Source organism: Pollicipes pollicipes, unplaced genomic scaffold, assembly GCF_011947565.3.
Source record: "Pollicipes pollicipes isolate AB1234 unplaced genomic scaffold, Ppol_2.1 Scaffold_3087;HRSCAF=3621_pilon_pilon_pilon, whole genome shotgun sequence".
Lineage (NCBI taxonomy): Eukaryota > Metazoa > Arthropoda > Thecostraca > Pollicipedomorpha > Pollicipedidae > Pollicipes > Pollicipes pollicipes.
This window is the reverse complement of record NW_023596225.1, coordinates 16,444,048-16,467,600: the sequence shown is the minus strand read 5'-3', so window position 1 is coordinate 16,467,600 and position 23,553 is coordinate 16,444,048. Positions and strand designations below refer to the sequence as shown.

The following is a 23,553-nucleotide window of genomic DNA, read 5'->3' as shown; positions in this document are numbered from 1 at the left end:
GTGGGAGAGTTGACTCACGGCCATGCAGACGTAGCCTTAACTTGGCTTAATCTGAGACAGGACCGCGCCGCCGTCGTAGACTACATTGATGCCGTTCCCGTGGAGCATGACCAGTACACATTCTACGTTCGTCAGGGGGTTATCCCTCAATTACGCCAAGCATGTTCAGCTCGCTACTGAAGCCGCTGCACAGCGACGTCTGGTGGATGCTGCTGGTCTCGCTGCTGGTGCTTGTCCGTTGTGCTTCGCGTGTCGCTGCGCTTCAATCACCCGGCGAGCCGAGAGCCGCGACACAGTGGAGGGACATGACCTGGGGCTCGTGCCTGCTGTCCACCTTTATGTCGGTGGTTGGTCAGGGCTGGGCCAGCACTCCAGACTCTCTGGCCGCCCGCACCGTCACCATCTCCAGCTGGGTGATGGGCATCATCATCTACGTCAACTACAACCGCCAATCTGATCTCCTATTTGACCGTCGTCACCGTCCTGGCAAACCCATCAGCAGCCTGCGAGCTTTCTCCGAACAGTCAGGCTGGAGCTTTGCCATAGAACCAGGCATTGGCAGGATGAACGATGGAAGGTGAGCCATGACCCGTACGAGCGGGAGCGTCTTCCGGCGCTCTGTGAGCCGGCAGGGCTTCATCGAGCTGAATCGGACCTCCCAAAGCATGCGCCGTACCATCGAGCCACGGGTGCTGACATACACAGACACCAGCCGGCTGTTTACGTGCTGGGCCTCGAATCCTGCGACCTTGTTCCAATGGAAAAGCAAGCCGCCCGGCAAGAGACCTTGCTTCTTGGCCTTGGCGAAGGGCAGAGACCAGTTGCGACAAGCCATCGACCTCATCATGAGTGAGATGCAACAAGCTGGCATCATAATGCGCCCTGAAGAATCACTGGCTACGATTCGGGCAAGACCGATGCCCCACTTCAGCAGGTTACAAGGAACTCTCTTTCGGTGATCTCCTGGCGTGTTTTGATCTTAGTTCCGTTGAAAATAGGCTACTAGCGCGGTTATTCTGCTGGCTGAACGTGCTTGGTTTCGGGTGCAGTCAGCCCGCTGAAGACGGCATTAGTTTTCAAACGCTCCGTGTGTGTCAGGAAGCTTTCTTTGGTGTGTCCGTGACTTACTGCTTGTTCCCAGTCGGGCAGCCCTTTTGTGCTAAGGAACGCACCCGTTAGGTGGATAAACCCACCTTGCGATGAAATTTTTTGTTGTTGTAATGTCTTGGAATGTTCCGTGTTAGGTCTCTTTTGCAGATTCATGAATCAAGCAATGTGTTATCTTCTGAAACCAGACACCGCTCTTGAAATAATGACGCCGCCCCTTGTTTTAGAAACAGTCGATGGCTGGATGCTTTGTAAAATATATATACAAGCACCTGAGATTTACAAAGCGCCACATTCTTTTACATGGCGGTCCAATCAGTGGTATCGAAGTTGCGCTAGTCTCAGACAATGACAGGATGAACACCGTCGTAAACAGCGTGTGGCAAGTCTGGTGTGACCGTTTTCAACAACATAACAGATATTTACTCAGTAACGTCGTTAAACTAGAACCTCTTGGGACATTGAACGTCAATTTATGTCGGCGGAAGAACTCTGAACTCACAAAGCTGAAAAACCGACAGTTCAAGGGCTTCTTTTTACTTGTGCCAAGTTCATTAATCTGCAGACAGCAAGTTTGTCTGCGTCTTTTTCTGACGGTATGTAATAATCTGTCTCTCTCCGTCGTATAGGGTAAGGACTTATAGGCCATGACGGACACCTACGTACAACTGCATCAAGGAAGTCAGTGATGTGCTTTGGAGAACTTATTGATCGTTCCTTGTAGAAAAAGGGGTGTGCTTTAATAGGCGCAGTATTAGGTTAAAGATCTACGCCAGCTGCCTTTTAAGTTTCATCTCCAGGGTTCATCATGCTGTATTTGCTCGAAGCATATTAATATACCCTGAGTATTACGTTTTGATAGCACTGAAAATCTTTATTATTGTCCATGAAATAAAGCCTTTAATCCTCCATGACGCTCCCTTAAATTATCACATTATCTGAGAAGCCGTCTCAAACATGAATGGCTTCGTCTCACACGACGTTGCCGCATCCGATTGAACAATGCCCTGGGCATTGTCTTCGCCGACAGCCATGGTCTAACTTAGATCTGCCATTGGTGGAGCGACCTTACAAAATACACCTATTTCTTTAAACCAAAAGGTGAGATATTCATTTTTGTTGCAACTTCACTCAGCTTGGTGCGACTATGCCGCGCCCGTTCCGAAGTTATCCTGGAAAAACTTTCGGGGGTCAAAATAATCAGCCCTCTCGAGCGCATGCTGAGGTGTTTGAAGGGTGCTGAGATCTTCACACTGATTCAAGCAACAGCTTTTTAAACAAAAACCATACACCACCTCCGTTATCACCCATAATAATGTGTTTTCTATATTTACCACATTAGCAGAGCAACTGGCCTGAAATAAACGCATTGTGCCGTCAGTTTAACGCCTGAATTATAAATTGTAACGCCCGCATAACATACGGCCGTCCATGAGACAAGCGAAAGGCTTTACTTCACGGGTTACTAAAATAGTTGCTCACCTTGTGAACTCTGGTATGCTGCCGGACCTAGTTCTGCTCTCATTGTCTACATACTTATGTAGATTATACCGTCATGTACAAGCTACGCGTTTTAGCGATGTGACAGAATGCTTTATCACTTAACGCGACCCCCGCGATCGTCAACGAGTATCCGGCAACAAGGCAGGCTATATAATGCATTAACACGCGCCCGGGTGCTGAAAGACCCTTACGGGGGTTTCAGTTGAACCTTTACCGTAGTGCGCCATTCGGAAGGGAGTGTTTCACGCTTGAAGACATTGAAGTAAGCATCAGGTATGATGAAACAGGCTCACTTATAACTCTGGTACGCCTTTAAGCAGAAAAATGCCCCTAACACCATAATTTCTCTGCCTAATAGATACACCCCTCAATACGTCATTGTTTGATTACGACGCCGTACTTTGAACAACATTGATTAAGAGCTAATTGACGGCCGTTGTATCTGGAAATTGCGCTCATGAGCGCCATGTATGAGCGTCTCGACCATTGCATATTTTCTAGGCCTTGCTCGCCACATGGCTTATAAAATGGCAGAATTTGAGCGACGTTATGATGATGTCACGAATGCCCAGGCAACCAGAAATACTCTACCCTCTTCATTTCTTCCACTCTCCCCATTTCCGCGGGCGTGCGGCTCAGAAACCAGAGGGATGCACGCCTTAAGAAGTGCAGGGCTGTGAATTGCACAGAATATTCTTTCAGACGCTAGTTCAGCTCAGAACCCCATACAAATGTGGATCACTGTCTCCAACATGACTTCAAGGCACATAGTTTGGGTGATGTAAAGCTCGACTTACACCAGTAGTTTCAAAATGCGCTCATGACCACCCATGACCATGAGCACATCTTAAAACGTTAAGAGTTTGTAATATAATATTCGACTAATGGTGTATAATCAGCTTTTATACCGATACATCAGTCGTGCTGTCATACAAATCAATGTCTAAAATAGGAACGGTTTGTGTCTGTCCACTTTTCCTGGACTGCCCTGTATGTAGACAGCCAGACGTTATGCTAATGCCGATAAACGTCGAAAAGATAGTCCGGATGCCCGGCTGCCACCCGACCTTGTAGTCACTTGCTGCATACAGACACAACCATGCGCCAATGCGATCTCCTAATCTTTTCTTAGTAGTCTTGCTGATTTCATGCGGGCTACAGCTTCAAGATGCCTTTTTGTGATAAGCGAGGTTTCATGGGAAGAAAAGCAACAAGAGCGCATTCCACGTGTATTGGTGGCGGCATGGCCGTCACATAGCCTGACTGTCATAACGCACAGCGCATAGCACAGGAGAGCACCGTGTTATAGGCGAATGACCATCAGCACGACCAACCCCAGCTGCACCCACATCGACTCCCGGCGCTCTCATTGCTTCGGCGGGTCTATGTTCTTGTGCTGCGGCACGACGCTGCCGTCGATGATGCGGTTTTCGAAGCTCCAGTCCTCGAAGCCGTCGCAGCGCAGCTGCTCGCCGCAGCTGTCCTCGTACAGTTTCTGCCCGGAGTAGCACGCCGCCTCGGGGCCGTATTTGTACATGGCCTCGTTGGAGATCTGCTGCACCAGCGCGTGCACCGGAATGGGCACCTGTGGGGCGGCGGCGGTGGCACTGAAGTGGCGGCAATTGGACGGCGGAGCACACAGGGCCAGATGCTCCAGTTGTCTCAACGGCGAACGGTTGGTTTTCTTGGGCTTGAATCGGAGCCGGTCATGTATATGGCCGCTTTACCAATTCGTGTTGACTTGAGGGCTGTGTCTAACAGTAGCCAATGGAGGTACAGGATAAAGTTTCCACTGATGAGGGTCCGGATTGAGCATCGTGCGCTATACAAAAAATGCTGTCCGCTGGCGGTCAACACGGGTTCGGAACGTGCAATAAAGCCATCTTCACCTGTACGTACACGAAAGCACAACTGACGCCCCACTCGTCCAGAATTGTTAACATCTTATTCCACCTACCTGAGATGAGAAAAGTGTGAGCTACTGGCTGAAAAAGCTGGTTACAGTCGCGAGAGCACAAAACTCTGGAATCCCTCAGCCATCTTTCGATTTCTAGGCCATAATTGGCCCACTATCCTGACTGGAGCTGAGGGGATCTGGGTACGTGCGTGGGGTTTGGCACAAGTGCTGCGGGCATCTCAGATTTGGAAGCGATGCGTGCATGCCCTCAATTACTACATACAAGCATGTGTGCACACATGCACACATCGCTCACAACGCGAAATACCCGCACAACCTGCGCCGAACCTGGCGCACCACCTTGGCCTGCGCCGAACCTGACGCACTCGCACCCGTCAGCCGTCCCGCGCACGCCTCCCGCTGTGACGTCACTCACGCGGTGCGTCTTGGCGATCTGGTAGCCGAGGTCGAGGTCCTTGCAGTGCAAGTCGATGGTGAAGGTCGGGTCGTAGTCGCCGCGCATCAGCGACGGCCCGGCCGTCTCCCAGGCGAAGCTGCTACCACACCCGGCGCGTATGGCGTGCCAGAACTGGTGCAGGTCCAGACCGGACCGCTTCGCTGCCGAGGCGTCACAAGCGGGCACGAATGTTACGTCACGCGGGTGGACAGCTGGTCAGGTTACGGAGAACCGCACAATCGCGACTATGCGTCGGGCATGTCGGCGCTAAAAACTTGGACACAGCCACTGTGACGTCAGCTCGGTCACCTGACGTCGTCGTGATGTCAGCGCGGTCGCATCTGGTGTGAGATTAGCGGGCTGTGACGGCGGCCGGAGCTTGGATATTACTGTCGTCTAGTACTCGGTCGTGCTGCTGCTGCCCATCGAGCCGGTGAAATGGCGCTCGCGGCAGCAGTATGACGTTGCAGCAGCAGGAAGGAAGTCGATATTTGACGTTGCACCAGCAGGAAGAAAGTCGATATTTGACATTGCGGCAGCAGGAAGAAAGTCGATATTTGACGTCGCAGCAGCAGGAAGGAAGTTGATATTTGACGTTGCAGCAGCAGGAAGGAAGTCGATATTTACATTGCAGCAGCGGGAAGGAGGTCAATATTTGACATTGCAGCAGCAGGAAGGAAGTCGATATTTGACATTGCAGCAGCAGGAAGGAAGTCGATATTTGACATCGCAGCAGCAGGAAGGAATTCGATATTTATGTGAGTCATGCAGGGGGCTATACGTTTTTAGTGCATTGTCCAGCGTTGGGCCGCGTTTGAGGAGATCGGGCTCACCAAAAATAGTCTTCGATTAAAATGTGTGGAAAGTCCCCGACATTTCTTCCCAATTTATGCCCAACAAGTCTGTACAAATTGCTTCCGCCGTGTGCTGTAGTATTTGCCGCCACCCGCGGAGAACTCACCAATCATCATGACTTCAGTCGTACCGATGGCGTTCAATGGCTACTACTGCAGTTTGAAGAGGTGCAGACCGTGCAGCAGCATGATCTGCCGCCACCCGCGGAGAACTCACCGATCATCATGGCTTCAGTCATACCGATGGCGTTCAATGGCTACTACTGCAGTTTGAAGAGGTGCAGACCGTGCAGCAGCATGATCTGCCGCCACCCGCGGAGAACTCACCGATCATCATGGCTTCAGTCGTACCGATGGCGTTCAATGGCTACTACCGCAGTTTGAAGAGGTGCAGACCGTGCAGCAGCATGATCTGCCGCCACCCGCGGAGAACTCACCGGTCATCATGGCTTCAGTCATGCCGATGGGCGTTCAATGGCTACTACTGCAGTTTGAAGAGGTGCAGACCGTGCAGCAGCATGATCTGCCGCCACCCGCGGAGAACTCACCGATCATCATGGCTTCGGCCATGCCGATGGCGTTCACCATGCAGAGCATGTTGGACATGACCTTGGTGATGAGTGCCGAGCCCACAGGACCCATGTAGATGAGGTTGGTGTAGCTGGCCTGCAAGTACAACGACGCATTTCACGAGCTGATCAAAACGCGGCGAGGTCTTCGTTGATTTCCCACGGATGTGCAAGGAAAATGGCGACTTTAGTTGACGTGGACCCGACTCACGGCGTGGCTACATACAGAAAATCATTATTAAGCTGTCAAGTTACTTGTAGGTGTCGCGTGCGTGGAGATGATTTCAGGATCTTCGTATCCAGGTGTCACACCAGTGCAGTACAAATTCGCTGCCAATCGGTGCAAAATTAAACGCACTCTCGATGTGCACTTAGGCTCAACAAACAGCAACGGGATTACTTTCAATGATTTACGTCAGATAAGCTTGCTGGCGAAACAAATGTAACATGCCAGCGTTTCATCCGTTCGTTATTCACCGAAAGTATGGGAGACACCAAGTCAATGACGGCTTTGTCTCCGCCCAGGTAGGTGACCATGGTGCCCGTCTGCAGGGCGGACAGCCCTCCGGTGATCGGGGCCTCCACCATGTCCACCTCTTTCTCCTTCACCTGAGGAAAAGAGGTCACACATTGGGGGTCTTCAGGGAAGGCAGCAAAGCAGGTTGATATTTGGACGTGATAGAAATATCAGCCGACCAACAAAAAACATTGGTCAAGTCTATTACGTACTCGCTAGTGGTTGTAGCTTCGCAGGAAATCAAGTCGAAATTGCTTTTGGATTTTTAATCAATATATTTTTACAATAATAGCAATGTAGCTATTTCAGGACCAAGGTTATCCATGCCCACCACTTCACATACTGCTGTCGGCCTGTCAGGACCACCTCCGGAGCAAATCTTCCCGTCGCGGTGACAAATACTCAGTTCACTGCAGCTAAACCCCAAGTGCTGAACGTCTCGGGGCTGGGGTAACACGGAGCGCCCCCCGCTGGCGGCCTGCTGACCGTCCGCTGCCGGGCGGCTTACCTGCTGGTGGTACCGGATGGTCTGCTGATAGTCTGTGGTCGAGTGGTCGATCCACACGGCGCCCGGGCGCAGCCCCGCCAGCAGGCCGTCGGCGCCCGAGTACGACGCCTCCACGTGGGCCGGCTTCGGCAGACCTGAGGTCGGCACGCGCAGACGAAACGGGTCGTCACTACACGCACAAACGGGCCCGGCTCTTCAGCAGCCGCTGCAACAGAACATAACGAGAAGGTCGCCTACTGGTCCTGACAGTGATCAAGTAGTTTTATTGTATCCCATGTGACGAAACGGCACAACAGTCTTGCACTTGACATTGGTTATCAATGACCTTATTTATCAATGCCGTTGTCATTGGCCTGGCCTTGGCAACGCTGGCCGCTTTGCGACCACCGCAGCATAGTCCGCGCGGACGATGCAACGCCGACATTATGGCATTGTGCCCCTGAGCCCGTAACCACCTCCGCTGCGTGCTGTCAGAATATCGAGACGTTTGCGATGTGCCCAATTTGTCAACATTCATGATGACATATGGTGGCAACACACTTACATTGCAAATATCTTTCAAGGAGTGGCGCAGCTGTTTGACAAATCGGCTAATCGAATAAGCTGTTATTGGTCTGTCACTTCCACATGTTGTAGGGAGCCAGAGTGCACACACAATGATATCGCCCCGAAGCAGGCATGGTGCTGCGTCCAGAAATGCCGAAGTGAAACATAACGGATCGGGTGCTTACCAAACACTTCAAGTTCGGTTGCGCTGGTGATGCTGAGATCTTACCACCCTTCTATCGATGTTCACACCGAAGCCGGCATGACACCCTCTCACTGGCGCTGGCTCATAGTTGCTTTTACAACCACAAATTACGCGACTCACTCACAAATTACACTCACTTACCGACCTCATTTTTATTACGCCCACCCACAAATTACGCGACTCATTTTTGGCCATTTTTAACCCCCACTCCCATGCTTACGAGCTGTTTGCGTTGGGTGAAGGAGCTCTCTCTCTTCCGATCACGCTGTGTTAAAGGCAACATCTCATAAAGGTAACGTGTATTTGACAGCTAAATAAGGAAAAGGTGGGAAAGATAAACACAAAAACTGTTTGCCATGGGAGCAAATCAACGATATGCTGCTTGAAAGCTTTATTTATTCAAGATTTCAACATGATTTGCGGTCGCGCTTGAACGCCACGTTACCCTCCCCCCAAAAATCACGGTCTTCTTATGCTCGGATTACGCTCCCTCAAACCCACCCTTACCCCTCCATACATAACGTAATTCGTGGACGTCCTCCCAGACACCTTCTGCGGCATCTTAATTATGACGATTACATTATGTTTCTTGGTTGTCTTTACTAGTTATGCTCTGTTCGGCTGCGTTGTCTGGCTCTGGCGTCAGCGGTCTCGCCAGCGGCGTGGGTGACATGGTAACAGACCCAATCACTTCGGCATAACGAAGGGCTAGCCAATGGAAACCGTCGCCCTTGGAAACCCACACAGTTAGACTTACTGATGTATTGGAACATCTTCTTCCCATGAGCGTGTCAGGCGGGCCGTGTAGACACGCTGATGTTAAGCGTCTGCGCACAATCTTACAGGCGGCATGGCTGAAATACTGCCGGCTTAAGGCTCGGGAAGGCCGGACAATCTTGACTGAGTAGGAGATATTGGATGAGTTTTGATTGATATGAGTTGGATTAACTTTTGACAAATGGCGCTGTCTGGCGAACGTGATGAAAAAGTCCTTTGTCGCACAAAGCGCTCCGACTTGCTTACCCGTTTGGTTATGCTTGATTTTTTTGTCAAGTAGAATTCACATTTCTTGGCTGGGTATGCCGCAGTATTCAACGCTTCGGTTCCTATTGCCGGTATTAACGTGAAGTTCTGTGTGCCGCCGTGGACAGGGGTCCGCCGTTCTGTGTGCCGCCGTGGACAGGGGTCCGCCGTTCTGTGTGCCACCCTGGACAGGGGTCCGCCGTTCTGTGTGCCGCCGTGGACAGGGGTCCGCCATTCTGTGTGCCGCCGTGGACAGCGCTCTTGGTCTCCTGGCAGTTGGGTGATGGGCAGGTAGGGGTAACTGTCGGCCCTTTTGAAACGATCTGTTCATCACAGTCTTGTCACAGCATGTCTTCCTTACATGTCAACAGTTCACCGTTCAAGATTAACTGTTGGCTACGCATGGTTTTCCGCGCGGAGAGACATCCATGTGCGCCAGACCAACCATGTCGGCTCTGTTTCGGCTCTGTCACTGCAGCCATTGGTGTGACGTAGAGTCCCTTCTACTCAACGCCTAAGCGCATCATGAAGCAGCTGAGGCGTAACGGTGCCATGCCTCACGGCTGACATCGCACAGCAAAGCTCCCCGCGTCCCGCTACTCACACGTGATGACGACATCGGACTGTTCCGCCACCTGGCGGGAACAGGTGGCCCGCGGGATGCGGTCGTCCAGGTCCGCGCCGCGCCGGGGGTCAATGTCGTACATTGCCGCCACCTTGTAGCCGCTGCGCAGGAGGTTCTTGCAGACGGCATCGCCTGTGTGCAGAGCAGCGGTAAATATCGATAGTAGCGGCTGGGTTGGACGTAACTGTATGCAACAGTTCAGCAGCGGGTTTTCCGCAGCCAGCTACATGCGACCAATGGGCATAGAAACGACGCCGTACAAACAGTGATATGCTTTGATGTCGGTATTCGTGAAAATCCATTCATAATCAGACCATCACGTAAAGCATATTCACAACCAATGGACAAATCATAATATGGCGGCAATACCCGTGCAGGCGAGCGGTAATTCCACTTCAAGTCGATTACCAAACCATGCTAGCTGGTACCCCTAGGCCATTATTGCTCTACCACACATAATTGGAAAATTCCATGTTACTTCCTCCGAAGCTTTTCCTCGAAATGTGCAAGCGACTGATGTTTACCTGAACCTAGTTTCAAGCTTCGTTAACCGCGGAACAACGGTTAAGCCCAGTTTGGAGTAGATTCGCTCCAGTTATTTTCATGAAAATATAATTATATGAGTCGATGAAATCCAGACTACCAAGATTTTCTACGCCATTAGAACTAGCTTAACAATGCAGCAAAGGTTTGTTTCATGAACGCAGCATTGCAACAAATAATTTGGACGGCAACAAAAAGGTAGTATCAAAACAATGATGCACATTGCTTCGTTAGCAAGACCCTATCCATAATTACGTCTCAACGGGAGACGAAGCGGATGCAAATTCACCGGTTCGGGCTGAATTCTAATAGAGAAGGTTTGGTGAACTATGCCTTGCAACTCTACAACTTCATGACAGGACCCTATATTTAAACAAAATGGAGGCTATACGACCCCCTGGGCATCCCGATGTCAGGTAAGTACATAGCGCGCAGTGATAACACCTGCTGTCAGGAGTGTAACTTCGCGATGTCAGTTGGCTATAGGACAGATAAAGATCGTTGGTTATCCACAGATACTCGTAATTCTATCGTTTCTTCGGATTTCCCCAACTGTTTCCTACATAGTTGGGGAGATGGCGGAGTGGGTTGGAGAATAGGACATTAGGTCCACTCCTGCATGCTGTGACGCGTGGGCTAATGCCAGACACAGTGTGCAGCTAGATGTGGGTAGTGTTACGCTGGTGACCGTGCTAATGCAAACCTTTTTGATCTGAGCAGATAGGGTTTTAGTTGACTTCAAAGGTAAAATTATCAGCACTTCATACAAAATTGTTTTGATGTCGTGTATGTAAGGTTTGGCCTGATTTTAAAGCTGACAGCCACATCCAATCTTTTCAGGCATCCAGCTTTGCAGAGAATCCCTTCAGCCTCATGAGCTGAATGAAGGAAACTGAATCACTACGCATGGGGCGATGTAGAAGTCCAAAGACATAGGGTGCGGACAATCCGAGGTGCCATTATTCTCCAAATCTACCGTCGGCTCGATTAGCAAGGAAGACACAGGGAGTATCAAAACTACGTCATTATGAAATCTTGTTTTACTTGCAAATGCAAAGCGTTCAGCTTTATTTGTCAACACGAGCTCATCGTACAAAAAGAGTTTCCTTTATTAAGTACCTTACTGCTCCACCATTTTCCTCCTTTGTAGTGAAAGCTTTGGCTGTGATCCGGCTGGTAACGCCTTTGCAAGCTCGACCGGTATGATAGGCTCATACAGCACCGTGGAATGTTAGAATCTAACCATCAAGCCATCTCACGAGTGCTCTCGAACGAAGTTGAATTCCTCTCGAAGGTGTTGATCCGCTTTGATGGGCATCGTGTTGACCCTTGTTAATCAGTAACGCGTTGACCCACATTAACCAGCGAAGTGTTGATCCACGCAGATTGGCAGCATGTTAACAATTCGTTAACCCTCTCTAGCATGAGTACCCATTCTATTTCTTAGAAAATACTTTTCACCGGGTTCCGGGAAAGAATTGAAAATTCGCAGGGTTGTTAAGGCGACGTGGGCTGTTAGTCTCGGGGCGCACAAAACGAGAAAAAGGTCAATCCGGATTGGAATCATTTCTAACAGCATACATTTCCATTGTCATTGGCTATTGTCGTATATTGTAGGTAGGAATGCTTTGCCTGCAGACGATATGTTGCATGGGAGTGGGCAGCTTAAGAAATTTAGGTATAAATGCTTGAGTCAAAGACTTTGGAATTGGTTCATGTGTCTACGTTTCGTGCATGCACGACCTTGATTTGGTCTCTTGGGATCGCTGAAAATTTAATTGGCATATCAGAACCTATGTAAAGTGATCCAAGACACATCATGAGTGATAGGCAGAGCTCATGATTTTACGATTTATTTGCTGACCTTTTGGTGCCATGATGACGACGAAATAGTGCAAAAGGTTACGGAAAGAAGAATGAAAGCCAGCCAGAAAGCTAACAATGTGGCACACGTTAGCAAAATCATAATATCGGCGACGAAGTTGCATAGGAGTTAACACAGCCTGTGCTTGAACGAAATGTTCTACATAGAGGCCAGATTACAAATGGTCAATCAATATTGCACATGACTGCAAATGCAGTCACATGTAGTTCCGCCCAGCCCGTAACATGAGAAGGCGGAGGACATACTTAAGTTTAAACAAAGCTCAATATGTTTCCTATCGTATGTTGGTGCCTAAAGACCGATGAAGTCATCATGTGCACGAGAAATGTCCATGTTTTCAAACTCGCACGAAGGGCAAAAACACCGCAGGTCGAGCGGGACCACTCCGCGTGCACGTGAGGTGCAGTTAGCCGACATCCGGCTGCCTGTCCAACATATACCATTTCTTTCCGGCGATGAGCCAGAGAAGGCTGAGAGACGGTTCAGCATGTCACACCGTTGGAAACCTTGGGGAAAGGGCATTGGGGAATCTGATGACGATCGCATGTCAGGGGTGGCAGGTGTCTCCGAGCACACCGCTGATCAGATAGCCCGAAAAAACTGCCGTCAAAACGGTGACAGATGCAAGTTGTCCTCCAGGCATTGCGCCCAACTCAGAGACACATAAAAACGTGGCAAGCCTTCGGTGATGCGTGGAGGTATTCCTTGATGTGCAAAGATACGTGACTCTTAGCGTCATGAATGGCTCCCGCATTTAATTGCGAACACCGAGCACAGCAAGCATAGCTGCTAAAGGAGTTACTACCTCCACATGTACTATTGATTGGCCCTGTCATTGATAAGCTGGAGCGAAATCTTTGTGATATGTGTCAGTATCTATGTGCAGACATTCTGTTTGTCACCGCTGAGTGCGGATTGGCATCGTGTAAACATGGATCAACAAGCCCCAACCCCACCTGCGAGCGATTGTGTCATTTGCACCCGCGCTCCGCGCGAGCCGTGCGATTGGCTTCATTTGCGCCTGCGCTCCGCGCGAACCGTGCGATTGGCTCCATTTGTGCCTGCGCTCCGCGCGAGCCGTGCGATTGGCTTCATTTGCGCTCGCGCTCCGCGCGAGCCGTGCGCGCGGGTGCGTGTACCGGAGACTTTGGGACGTTCGACAGCCGTTGCCATAAATATTATTGGTAGCAAACCTCAGTGGTATGTCTGGAGGAGGACCGCACACGCTGATATGACCACTATCGCGATTATTGTTCCATTTAACCGCATGGACTGCTCGCAGATGAGGCGCTTTCACTGTGGTAAAAGAACGCCAGAATGGATTGCTGGTATGGTACTTTCGTTCTTCGCAAACCACTTTATGTCCACGAGGACGCCATTTGAAACACATCTGTATCGATAAATGAGATGCTGCGTAGGAGTGGGTGTGCTTGAGTGCGTGCGTGTGTGCTTCGTTGTGAAAGCCTGAGTGGCGGCGGCCCGCAGAACACTGCCGTTTGGAGCACCGCAGAGTTCTCTCAGGTGAGTCTGAGCACCCGAGAGTCCTCTCAGACTGTCGTCGTCACTGCACGTGCCATCGTGTTCCTGCAGTGTGTGGACGGGTAAATCCATATCACTTTAGTTCCTCCGTCTGTGCTGGTTTGCGACGAAGTCTGAATAGGTGGCACGGTCAAAGTCGTATACGTGAAAGGGTGCCGTACAAGTCAATTACCGATACTCAGCGTGCATTTCGGAGTGGTCAAATAATGTCCTCTCGGCGCGAATGCAACCGTAGTCTGAGTGTAACGCCTGACCTAGTATTTCACATGAACATCAGGCTGAGTGTCTACATCCTGAAGCGTTTGTTTTCCGAACATAGAAGTAATACGCGCTGAGCGTACAGCCGTGCCATTCTACGCCAGCTAAAGCATGAGGCAAACCCCGCCATAAAGGATGTTCCCTACTCAAAAGAATTGTATGCCAGGGCAGCGGGAAGCATAGTTTATCATCTAATATTGGCATGTAGACACATCATAGCTGTGAACTTAATGGTTGATGGACGATAGAGCCGTACAATGGCTATTGACTGGGAGCGCCTCCGGACCCGCCCGCCCTGCTGCGCGTGAGTGCCACGGCGGGCTACCTGTCGAACACTGAGAATGACAGCGGGTCAGGGCTGCCTGCAGAAGATCGCTTACCAAATTGCTTAAATGTGGTTAATAGCAAAGCACACATCCATCGCGAATTTGAGCTAGCAACTCTGTGCGACATGTAAATCGCTGCCAATGTCATCAGAAAGCAGTGTTTCGGGAACGACAGTGCCGTAGGAGTCCGGTTTCCGGGAACACCAACCCGTGGGCAACGACGCACCCCCACCCTCCACTCCCTTCCAGAACCCTTTTGGTATCATATAAAGGAGCGGTTAGAGAGCAGGAACCGCAAGGCCAGCTGCCTGGGGTCGAGGCCGAGCTGCGCCGAAACGCGTGATCAGCTGTATTCAAACTGAACTCATGACAGCACACGAGATGGTCCCAAGATTGTCTGTTTATTTTACAGACATGGCCAGTTCACACGGAGCGTGGCTATTCTCAGTCCAGCGTCAAATAGTGGAGCAGCGTGGCAGAGGCTGAAAGAACACACGAGAATGCAATTTACGCTGCCAACACTCGGGATAAAAGGGGAAAACGGAACATGCCACGCTATTAGTGAATATGTAGGTGGCACAGCATATAATGTATAAAATCATAAAATAGATATATCATAGATATCAGTCAATTAACGCTCTACCTCGCACCGTTCTGTTTTAAAAACGATATCCAGTTCCCTGTTAACGAGTTCAGCTCCCAGCACGTCAAGGCTGGTGGCAGTCCGTTACAGAGCTCGGGAACCCAGCACACAGCCAACCATCTACCAGCCGCGGTGCGAACGCGCGGATACAGTAGCTCTGGGCTATAAAAAATGTGCAGTAGCTCTACGCTTTAGGTGCAGTAGCTCCGTGGGTTAGGTGCAGCGGCTGGTAGCTAGCTCTACGCTAAAGATGCAGTAGCTTTGTGCTACAGGTGCAATAGGTTACGATGTGTCGATTGCAGTTACATAATTGTTAACCGTGGGATAACAGTAGAATAATTGTGGTTTTAAAGGAATAAAATAGCTTCCAGGTTGAGGTATGAGACCTGTAAATCTTTTCAGCTCGTTAGCAAAACACAGCAGATGTTCATGGCAATAACGTCTTATGAACGGCATCGTCAGCATACGAACGAAGGTGCGCACGCATGTCTACATGACAGGAACTAGTAGCTGTCAGTTGCTAAGTGTATTTGCGAAGAACATTACGCATATACATAAGACGGCACTAGAAGCTTAATGCCTCGTAGAAACCAGAGAAGTGGAGACATAGATGCATTTCTACATATATGCATGACACCTTTACATCTAAAATGTAGTTCAAGATCTGTCATTCCATTCTCCTGGTTATCATACGAGGAATTAGGCTATTAGTGCTATCTTATATATAAACTAGCAACCGCTGAAATATCAAGCACACCTTGCTTTCCTAAACCTATCCGTCCCGCACCCTTGCAGTCAGCGGGTGAACACTGTGTACTTGGGCAGAAGATGCTGTGATGTATCACAGATAAGTACAGGTGCTGTGATGCGCGAGGCCGTCCAGCTCTGAAACGCATCTTGCTGCGATGTCTGCACCGAGACGGGACGCAGGGGACGTCATGGCGGAGTGGTGAGAGCCTTCGGCTGCCACGTGGGAACCCAAGCTCAAACCCCGGTGATCGCCTCTGAACGCTTATGTGACCTCCGCCCTGGCACTCCATGAAAAGAGAGCGTGACGAAGAGTGGCGTGTTCTCTTAGAACAAGAGTCCAAAAGCACTTTTTCAGGAAAGCGATCGATGGTCATGCCAGAGGCGACTGCCAGAGGCAGTGGAACCAACACGGCCAGCAACCATCCGATTGGCAGTGTTACAGGAGTGCTAAACACCAGCAGTGCTCCTGCCCGAGCACTGGCAACGATTTGGCAAGTTTAATGATGCCAGTACTTCGCAAATCCCGGATCGCATGGTTGATGACTTCTAGTCGCTGTTGATCCAACATCCCAACAAAAGTTGACGATCCCTTTCCAACACATACGCAGTTGTTTTCCCCGGCTGATGCTAATTCTTTTATCAAGTGCACGTTACAGTGCAAAGTCAGCAGCACGAACTCATAGGTGGCAAACCCAAAACCACGTATCGGGAAAAAATTCAGCGTCACGCATTTTTTCAACCCTCTACATCGGAGTAAAATTGCAGCAGTAGCTCTAATTGGCTCTTGAGTGCCGCGGGGGAGGGGCGTATCTTGCGATGCGCCGGCGCCGCCCAGACCTTCTGCCGATTGCTTTGTTTGGCACGCACCCGAGACCAAAGACACTCGGCTGAGAAAACAGCTGTGCTGGACGCCACAGCCAAAGGTGTTCGGATCAACACAGCAAGCAGATTTCTAATGGACAGCGACTTGAAGTCCGTTGGAGAGCTACACTTATCCTGACCAAATATCAGCCGATACTGTTTCAAGCGAGAAACGATGCCAACCTCTTGCATCTTTTGCACGGGATGCTTGATGGCTTTTCGCAGTCGGTTTCTGTCCTTTCCTATTGCCATGCAGATTTCCTTCCTCCGCAGTGACGTCTGTGACGTGTGACGTCTCTTGCAGCGGTATCAGGTCACATGCGTCTCTTGTGACCTGACGCAGTGACATCTCTTGCAGCGGTATCAGGTCACATGCGTTGGCGCCGAATGTGCAGAAGGGCCTGTTGATGTCGATGTAACTCATGACTCGAGGATCGAGGACCCGCCGACCGCTCTCTCCCGCCAAGCGCAGCTCGATGAAACGTTCTCGGGATGCGATGCGATAGAATAGCTCACGCTCGTACTTGTTACTGCTCGTCTCCCAGTCATTGGTAATGCCCAACGCTGACTCTGTGGCTGGGATCCAGCCCGGATGTCCGGAGAACTCCCGCAGGCTGCTGATGGGTCGGTCCACGGTGATGGCGGTCAAATGCGAGATCAGGTTGGCAGTGTAGTTGACGTAGGTGAGGATGCCCAGCAGCCAGCTGGAAATCACGGCGGTGCGGGCGGCCAGAGAGCGGGGAGTGCTCGCCCAGCCCTGCCCCACCGACGTCATGAAGCTGCAGAGCAGGCACGGACCCCAGGTCATGTCCTTCATCATGCCGCGACTCTACACCCGTTCTTGGTTGAAGCTCAGTGAGACGTGAAGCACCACGGACACCATCAGCAGCGAGACCAGCAACATCCACCAGACGTCAGCGTGCAGCAGCTTCAGCAGAGAGTCGAGCATGTTCGGTCCAATCTGCGGGAAACCTCGGGAGCCCCGGAGCGCGTGGTACGTGTACTCGTCGTGATCCACCGGCGCGGCGTCTAGGTGGTCGAACACGCTCGCGCGATCCCTTCTGATTCTGATCCACGTTAAGGCTACATCAGCACGACGATAGGCTAGTTCGCCGCCATCCCCAGTCACGCGCCATTTTCGCCCTGCTGACGTAGCCACCAGTCAGAAGAGTTATCATCTTGTAGCGGAGATGTAGACTGCGCGGCACGATCTTCCACAGGTCGTACAGGTAGCCGTCGTACTTGTACGAGCCATTGGGCTGCGGGTAAACGCCGATGTACGGTGGGTCGTGGATGGTCGTGACGCGCAGCTCCTCGTCCACCGTCTGACCACCGAGGGGCGTCACGGACCAGCTGGCGCCCACAGAGACCAGGCCGCCGAAGTGCTCCATGTCCGTGTGACTGCGGCAGGCCTTTGGTTCGCCGACAGAGGACCGCCGCACACACAGCCTCTTTGGAAGACGACGGCACACTGGCGCCGTCTTCAGGATCGTCCTGCTGCCGTGTGCGGACGCGTGTGGGCGAGGAACGAAAGAAGCACGTCGGACAGGGCCGATGCGTCTAATCGATGGGCGGCACGATCCTCGACACCTGATGGACGCATCAAAGGACACGCCAGGCATTCAGGGCTAGGCCAGGTCTGGACTTCAATGCACCCAGTCAGGATTTGTCGCTATCGTGGGGAAAGACCGCTTGACAGTGCATGGAATGCACCGGTACGAGCCTGCCAGTGAATGCATGTGACATCACGAAACGGAAACGCTGTCCTGCTGGTAAAATCAAACTGGCTGCAACACAGGTAAAGACCACAGCGCGGTAGCCGTTTGTCGTTACTAACACAAGGGCAGCTATTGCTTTGCAAACGAAAAGAGGGAGAGAGAGAAGAGAGATTATGATGTATGACTGGTCTGCCGTCCACCTCCTTCACTTGTAGATACACTCCTTTCCTGTCAGCTATGAAGGAGGTCCACAACTTGTGGCGTCCTTGGCGTGACTTCCCCTTCCACAGCGGAGCACATTGCACAGCAGACGTTCTGTGCATTAATGGTTAAAGGCATTAAAATAAAGACCGTCCGTAGATAAGCGGATGAGAGTTGCGAAACACTGAAGGCGAGGACCGAATGTTCTGCCCAAATATCAGTGCACTGATGCACCTTCCGCGTGATTTGGTCGGCAAATGACCTCAGCACGCCTGAGAGTCTACCGAAGCCCAGAAGCTGCTTTGGCCCTGAGGTGATTATTTTTGAAGGGCATGAGTCAGTGCACATGTCAGCTGTTTACGTGACCAGCCAGTGAGTTAATACCCATGTCTGTCAGCACTCGCGACTCGGAGATCCGGCCAAAGCTCTCGACAGAAAGTTTCAACGAAGCGAAGGAGCCTCTGTGTATGGCACGCCTGACCAGTCGCCTAGGTGTCTGTGGTCGCTCGCCATTCAGTCGCCCAGGTGTCTACCGCCGCTTACCGCTCAGTCGATAAATCGCGCTGGTGGCTGCCAGGTCGCAGGTGTTGCAACAACACTGGCGACCGGCCGTAGAGCTCTCCAACTGTATCAGCTCTCCGGCCGTAGAGCGATGGAATTATGGGACCTACGATGCACATTTTGCGATAAGAAATTCGTGTTACTCATAGTTAAAAACGATGTTCCGAAATTCCCGGCGTCCAGTAGTACCCGTTGTCGACACATCCCAATCTCTGCGGAGGAGTTAATTAAGTTCTCAAAACAGAGGAGATAGTCAAGGCGGAGGAGTTTATCAAGTTCTCAAGCAGTGATGATGGCGAAAAACATTAAGATAAAGACCGTCCGTGGATAAGCGGATGAGAGTTTGCAAAACCCTGAACCAATAGAAAGCTCTCCGGTCGGTGGAGCGATGGAATTCAGGGACCCACAAACATTGTGCACTTTACGGTTAGAAATTGGTACTACTCATAGCTAACAAGTTACGCGAAATTTCAGGCATCCAGTATTACCTCTTGCCTGATGCATCCTAATCTCTGCGAAGCGGCTCAATTCATTAACGCAGAGGAGGTGGTAAATGCATCAGGCTACTACCCGCACCCTTCATTGTGTCGACTGATTTAACCAATGTTTTATCACGTTATTTGTCATGGGTGGGCGTCATCTCATAAGCTGGCCCCTGAAGAATGTTATCAGATTATCTACAAGCAATAACGCTTACAAACATAATTAGTTTGGAATCTTTCCTTGATTAAGTTTTCGCTCATCCCTTCACTCGTCCCTTGTTCACATCAATGGAACGACCTTAGCTGGCTCACAGAGCACCAGCCTCGCACGTAATGCTGATCGTCTTCCAGTCGTTTCATTCGCCAGTGCCCAACTCCGTGACAGGCGTCAAGTATGACCGTCCGGACGGTTCCCGCAGGACTATGACGGATTTGACGACGGGACAACAATAAAAAGCCCGATCTCCCTGTGGTGGAGCACGCGATTCGCCACGCTTTGACGATCAGCGAACAGAAATCCATAAAATCCCCTGAATATGCCGTTCTCAAAACGACTAAGGACGATGGTGCTTTGTGTATCGCTTAAGTCTACAGAGAAGAGGCGTAAAAGTGGTAGCATTCTAGTTTTTCTGTTGTTCGTGTTTGGAGGGGAATAAAAATGTTTTGCTTGCTTGGATGAATGTCATTACAAATTTGTTGTGTATATCTACTCCTTTAAAACGTTTAGCGGTTTCCGAATCACTATCCTTTTGGGTTTTACTGTGGAAAGCTGCAGGCACATCTCATTTTTATTTTTCTTTTTTGCCGATTTTTCCCCTTACGCTCCAATAATCCTGCAAAGATGAAGCTTTATTATAAGCTCAATGAGGGCAAGTATGACACAGGGACACTTACATTGTAATGTCATTTCTGTTCATAACATTACGGCATCAAATTTGGGGTGCATATTTGGGGGGGGGGGCATATTAGGGTGCAATGCATATTGATTGCCACTAAAATGTGTCGGAAGATGTAGCATACAGTAGCCATTTTCACGATGAACTGGTGTATTGAAAAGTTGTAAAATGTTTTTTTTTCAAAGTCTTATTATTTACTATACACTTTCACAAGTAAAATATGGTTTCATGCGATTCCATTAGCATGCATTAGGTAGACCACACGTATCCAACCAAGCACAAGTCTGTTTTATCAAACGAATCCCTTTACAGGCATTTCTTCAGCCCACGCATTTAGTTCACCAAATTCTACGAAAATACTAGGCCTGGCAATCAGCGATATGCACCGGGCGAGGGTGTTGGATGCCGGTTGCCCCAGTCTTGTGGAAGGGACTAAGCGGCCGACCAAAATCCGTTGAACCCCTATGCCCCGAGCCTATAGCACCGATCGACACCATTCGATGCCGCTTGGTCGATAACCCTGTCCAGAGTATGGTAAACTTGAGTCACGTCAAATGCCGCCAAAATACCCCAAACTGGAAAAATTAAGTCGCAGACAACCCCATGCTCCAAGCCTATGGCACCCATCAACATCAAAAGCCTTCACCAATCGATGCAGCATAGTCGGTATCCTATCCTTGGCAGACTGGTTTAGGTCAAAAGTCACTGAAAACGCTCAAAATCACCCAATTCGGCTGCAAACAACCAATGCGCCGAGCCCATGGGACCAATCAGCATAACACCTCCACCTATCGGCGCGCAATAGTCAATATCCTATGCTTTTTAGAACAGAGTGCTGTTGTTTACATCGATGGCGTGTGAAGCAAGGCGGGGGTTTAAGGATCATTGTGCTCGAGGATCATTCATCTTGAATCATGTTAAGGTCAGCAAGAACTGTTAGCTCAGTAAGAACTGTAAGCAGCCTCTGTGTGTGCTGAAGTAAGTTCTACATAGTAATGAACAAGGCCGTGTCGTCATTATCGCTATTGGAACTTTACGACGCACTCTGCTGCTGAGGCTATATAGCGTCGCCTGCCTCTCAAGCGGGCAAGAGGGGCGGGCACCGTGGGGAATTGAATCCTGAACCCCTTGTTTCCCAGACGTGCGGTGGATACTGCAGATGCGTTAACCACACCACTGTCGGCACCCTGAGGCCAGGGACGCTACGATGATACAGGAGTTTGTTTTGTCAGGTCTGTGTAAGAGATGCCACCAAATGTTTTTAATAAGTTTTGAAAGGTTTCGGCGGATAAGAATCTGGCGCTTGTACTGTCCATAAAAGCATGATCTGGCTTGCAGCCAGCTAACCGCAATTTTATTTAATTAAAGGTCTGTACAAATATGTCTTAATCTCTGCGAAGCATCTTAAGCTGATAACCGTTGATTTAAGATGGTTGGCTAGAAAATTAAGGGTGAAAAGCTTTTAAAAGCTTTCAAAAACCTTACACCGTGCCTATTCATGAAAACGGCTAATACTTAATTCCTTTTTTGTATTATGCATCTTTGTTCTGTCTCGCCCTTTAATGTTGTTATATCCAGGCAAAGTTTCGGACCAGCAGCCTAAATTTAGTTTTATCTTAAACGAGGCCGACAATGCAACTCTTCTCATAGCGGGGCCAAGGTTTTGCGCGGAGGACTGACTGGGCCCGTATTACCGCGCTAGATGTTCTAAAAAGACGCGCGGTGCAGCTTGCCGCGCGGGACCCTCACCAGACGGCAACTCCGCCCTGAGGCGTTCTCAGCTGCTGTCCCTGTTGGGCAGCAGCGCCGCCCCATCGGTCCGCAGGCACGCTACGTGCAGCCTTTCCGGAGAACGAGGGCACAAACATCTCAGTTGCTCAGGGTTTATCGAGATCGAAAAGATGTTGGTTGAAATGATAAATTTTCTGTTCCTTCTGGGAAATCGATGATGTGATATCTCAGGCAGACTACGCGTGGGGTTGATTCAATAACCAAAACATACTTCTCACGATGTTTTCGTTGGAGGCCAGGTGATTCAGTCTGTCCGTGTTTAGTAATATGATTTTCATATTCTGAATAAGTACGAAGTAACTGTCTTTGTTACCTCATACTGATTCATACCTTTCATGTTTCACTTAACAGTTGGATGAACTGTTCTGTTACGTAATTCTGCAACGACCAAAGGCCACGTGTGGGAACACAATACCACTGGGTCCAGGAACAATGACAGACGCATCAACCCATTTGTCAGCACGCATTTCTCTGTATAGCGTGATTAGTGGATGATTGGACCTGGAGATAATCGAGCCGGATTCTTAACGAAATAAGGCATTAAGCTATCCAGAAACTCACGCTGATTTCATTTATGCTTGCACTGATGGATGCGCGCACACAGTGAGTAAACCACGGTGCCGGCGGCTCACTGCTTTGTCGGTCACAGGATTGCCAACGTCACGACCAAACGATTATAGAGGCGGACATTCTCACCGACATTTCCGACACCGACGACGCCAATGGGCGTCTCGGCGGAGACGGAGGTGAGCTGCCGGCGGGGCGCCACCGTCAGCGCGCGGCGCGCCAGCGTCGGCACCGACAGAGCACGGCACGCGCGCACCAGAGCCATGACTTGGGCGGCGAGAGGGACTGCGGACGACCCGGCCTGCGCAGCGTTCTTGAACTCTGGTAACGCTCTGCTGTCACCGGGTGGGGGCCCTCTGTGTCTGCTTCCCCGCGGTTCGTCCGCCCAGGGCCAAACACGCGCCGAAAGCCAGGGCCCCGGCACGTGGGTGCGATAAACACATGCCTGGCTGGGTTGGCCGCCGCACGGACCAAACGCTGTCAATCGATAAAGATATCCCCAAAGGTTCACGCAAGTACTTGCGGGCTTGCTCCGTTAAGCGACGGAGCTTCTATGGACGATTCGTGTTTGTATTGTTCTGCGATAATTCAGCGCCATTCATGGCATTCCCTGGCCGACCCCTGGCCCCTGGCTCCCGGGATGCCTGCCGAGGACAGGGTGTGTTGTGCTGGCTACCAGGGACGAAGGCGGGTCGTGGGAAACAAACTTAGCCCATGTGTT

The 23,553-nt window shown here is 50.5% G+C and overlaps 1 protein-coding gene across 1 annotated transcript; it reads right to left on the bottom strand.

Moving 5' to 3' along the window:
• Positions 1-3,822: 3,822 nt before the first annotated feature.
• On the bottom strand, positions 3,823-23,142 carry LOC119090300 (2-hydroxy-3-oxopropionate reductase-like). Its single transcript, XM_037213085.1, has 7 exons — positions 22,962-23,142; positions 9,791-9,943; positions 7,413-7,546; positions 6,865-6,996; positions 6,367-6,484; positions 4,944-5,125; positions 3,823-4,195 (listed from the first exon to the last, which is right to left on the bottom strand). Exons 1-7 carry the CDS (start codon positions 23,095-23,097, stop codon positions 3,977-3,979), a joined length of 1,074 nt encoding a protein of 357 aa, XP_037068980.1. The 5' UTR covers positions 23,098-23,142; the 3' UTR covers positions 3,823-3,976.
• Positions 23,143-23,553: the final 411 nt, after the last annotated feature.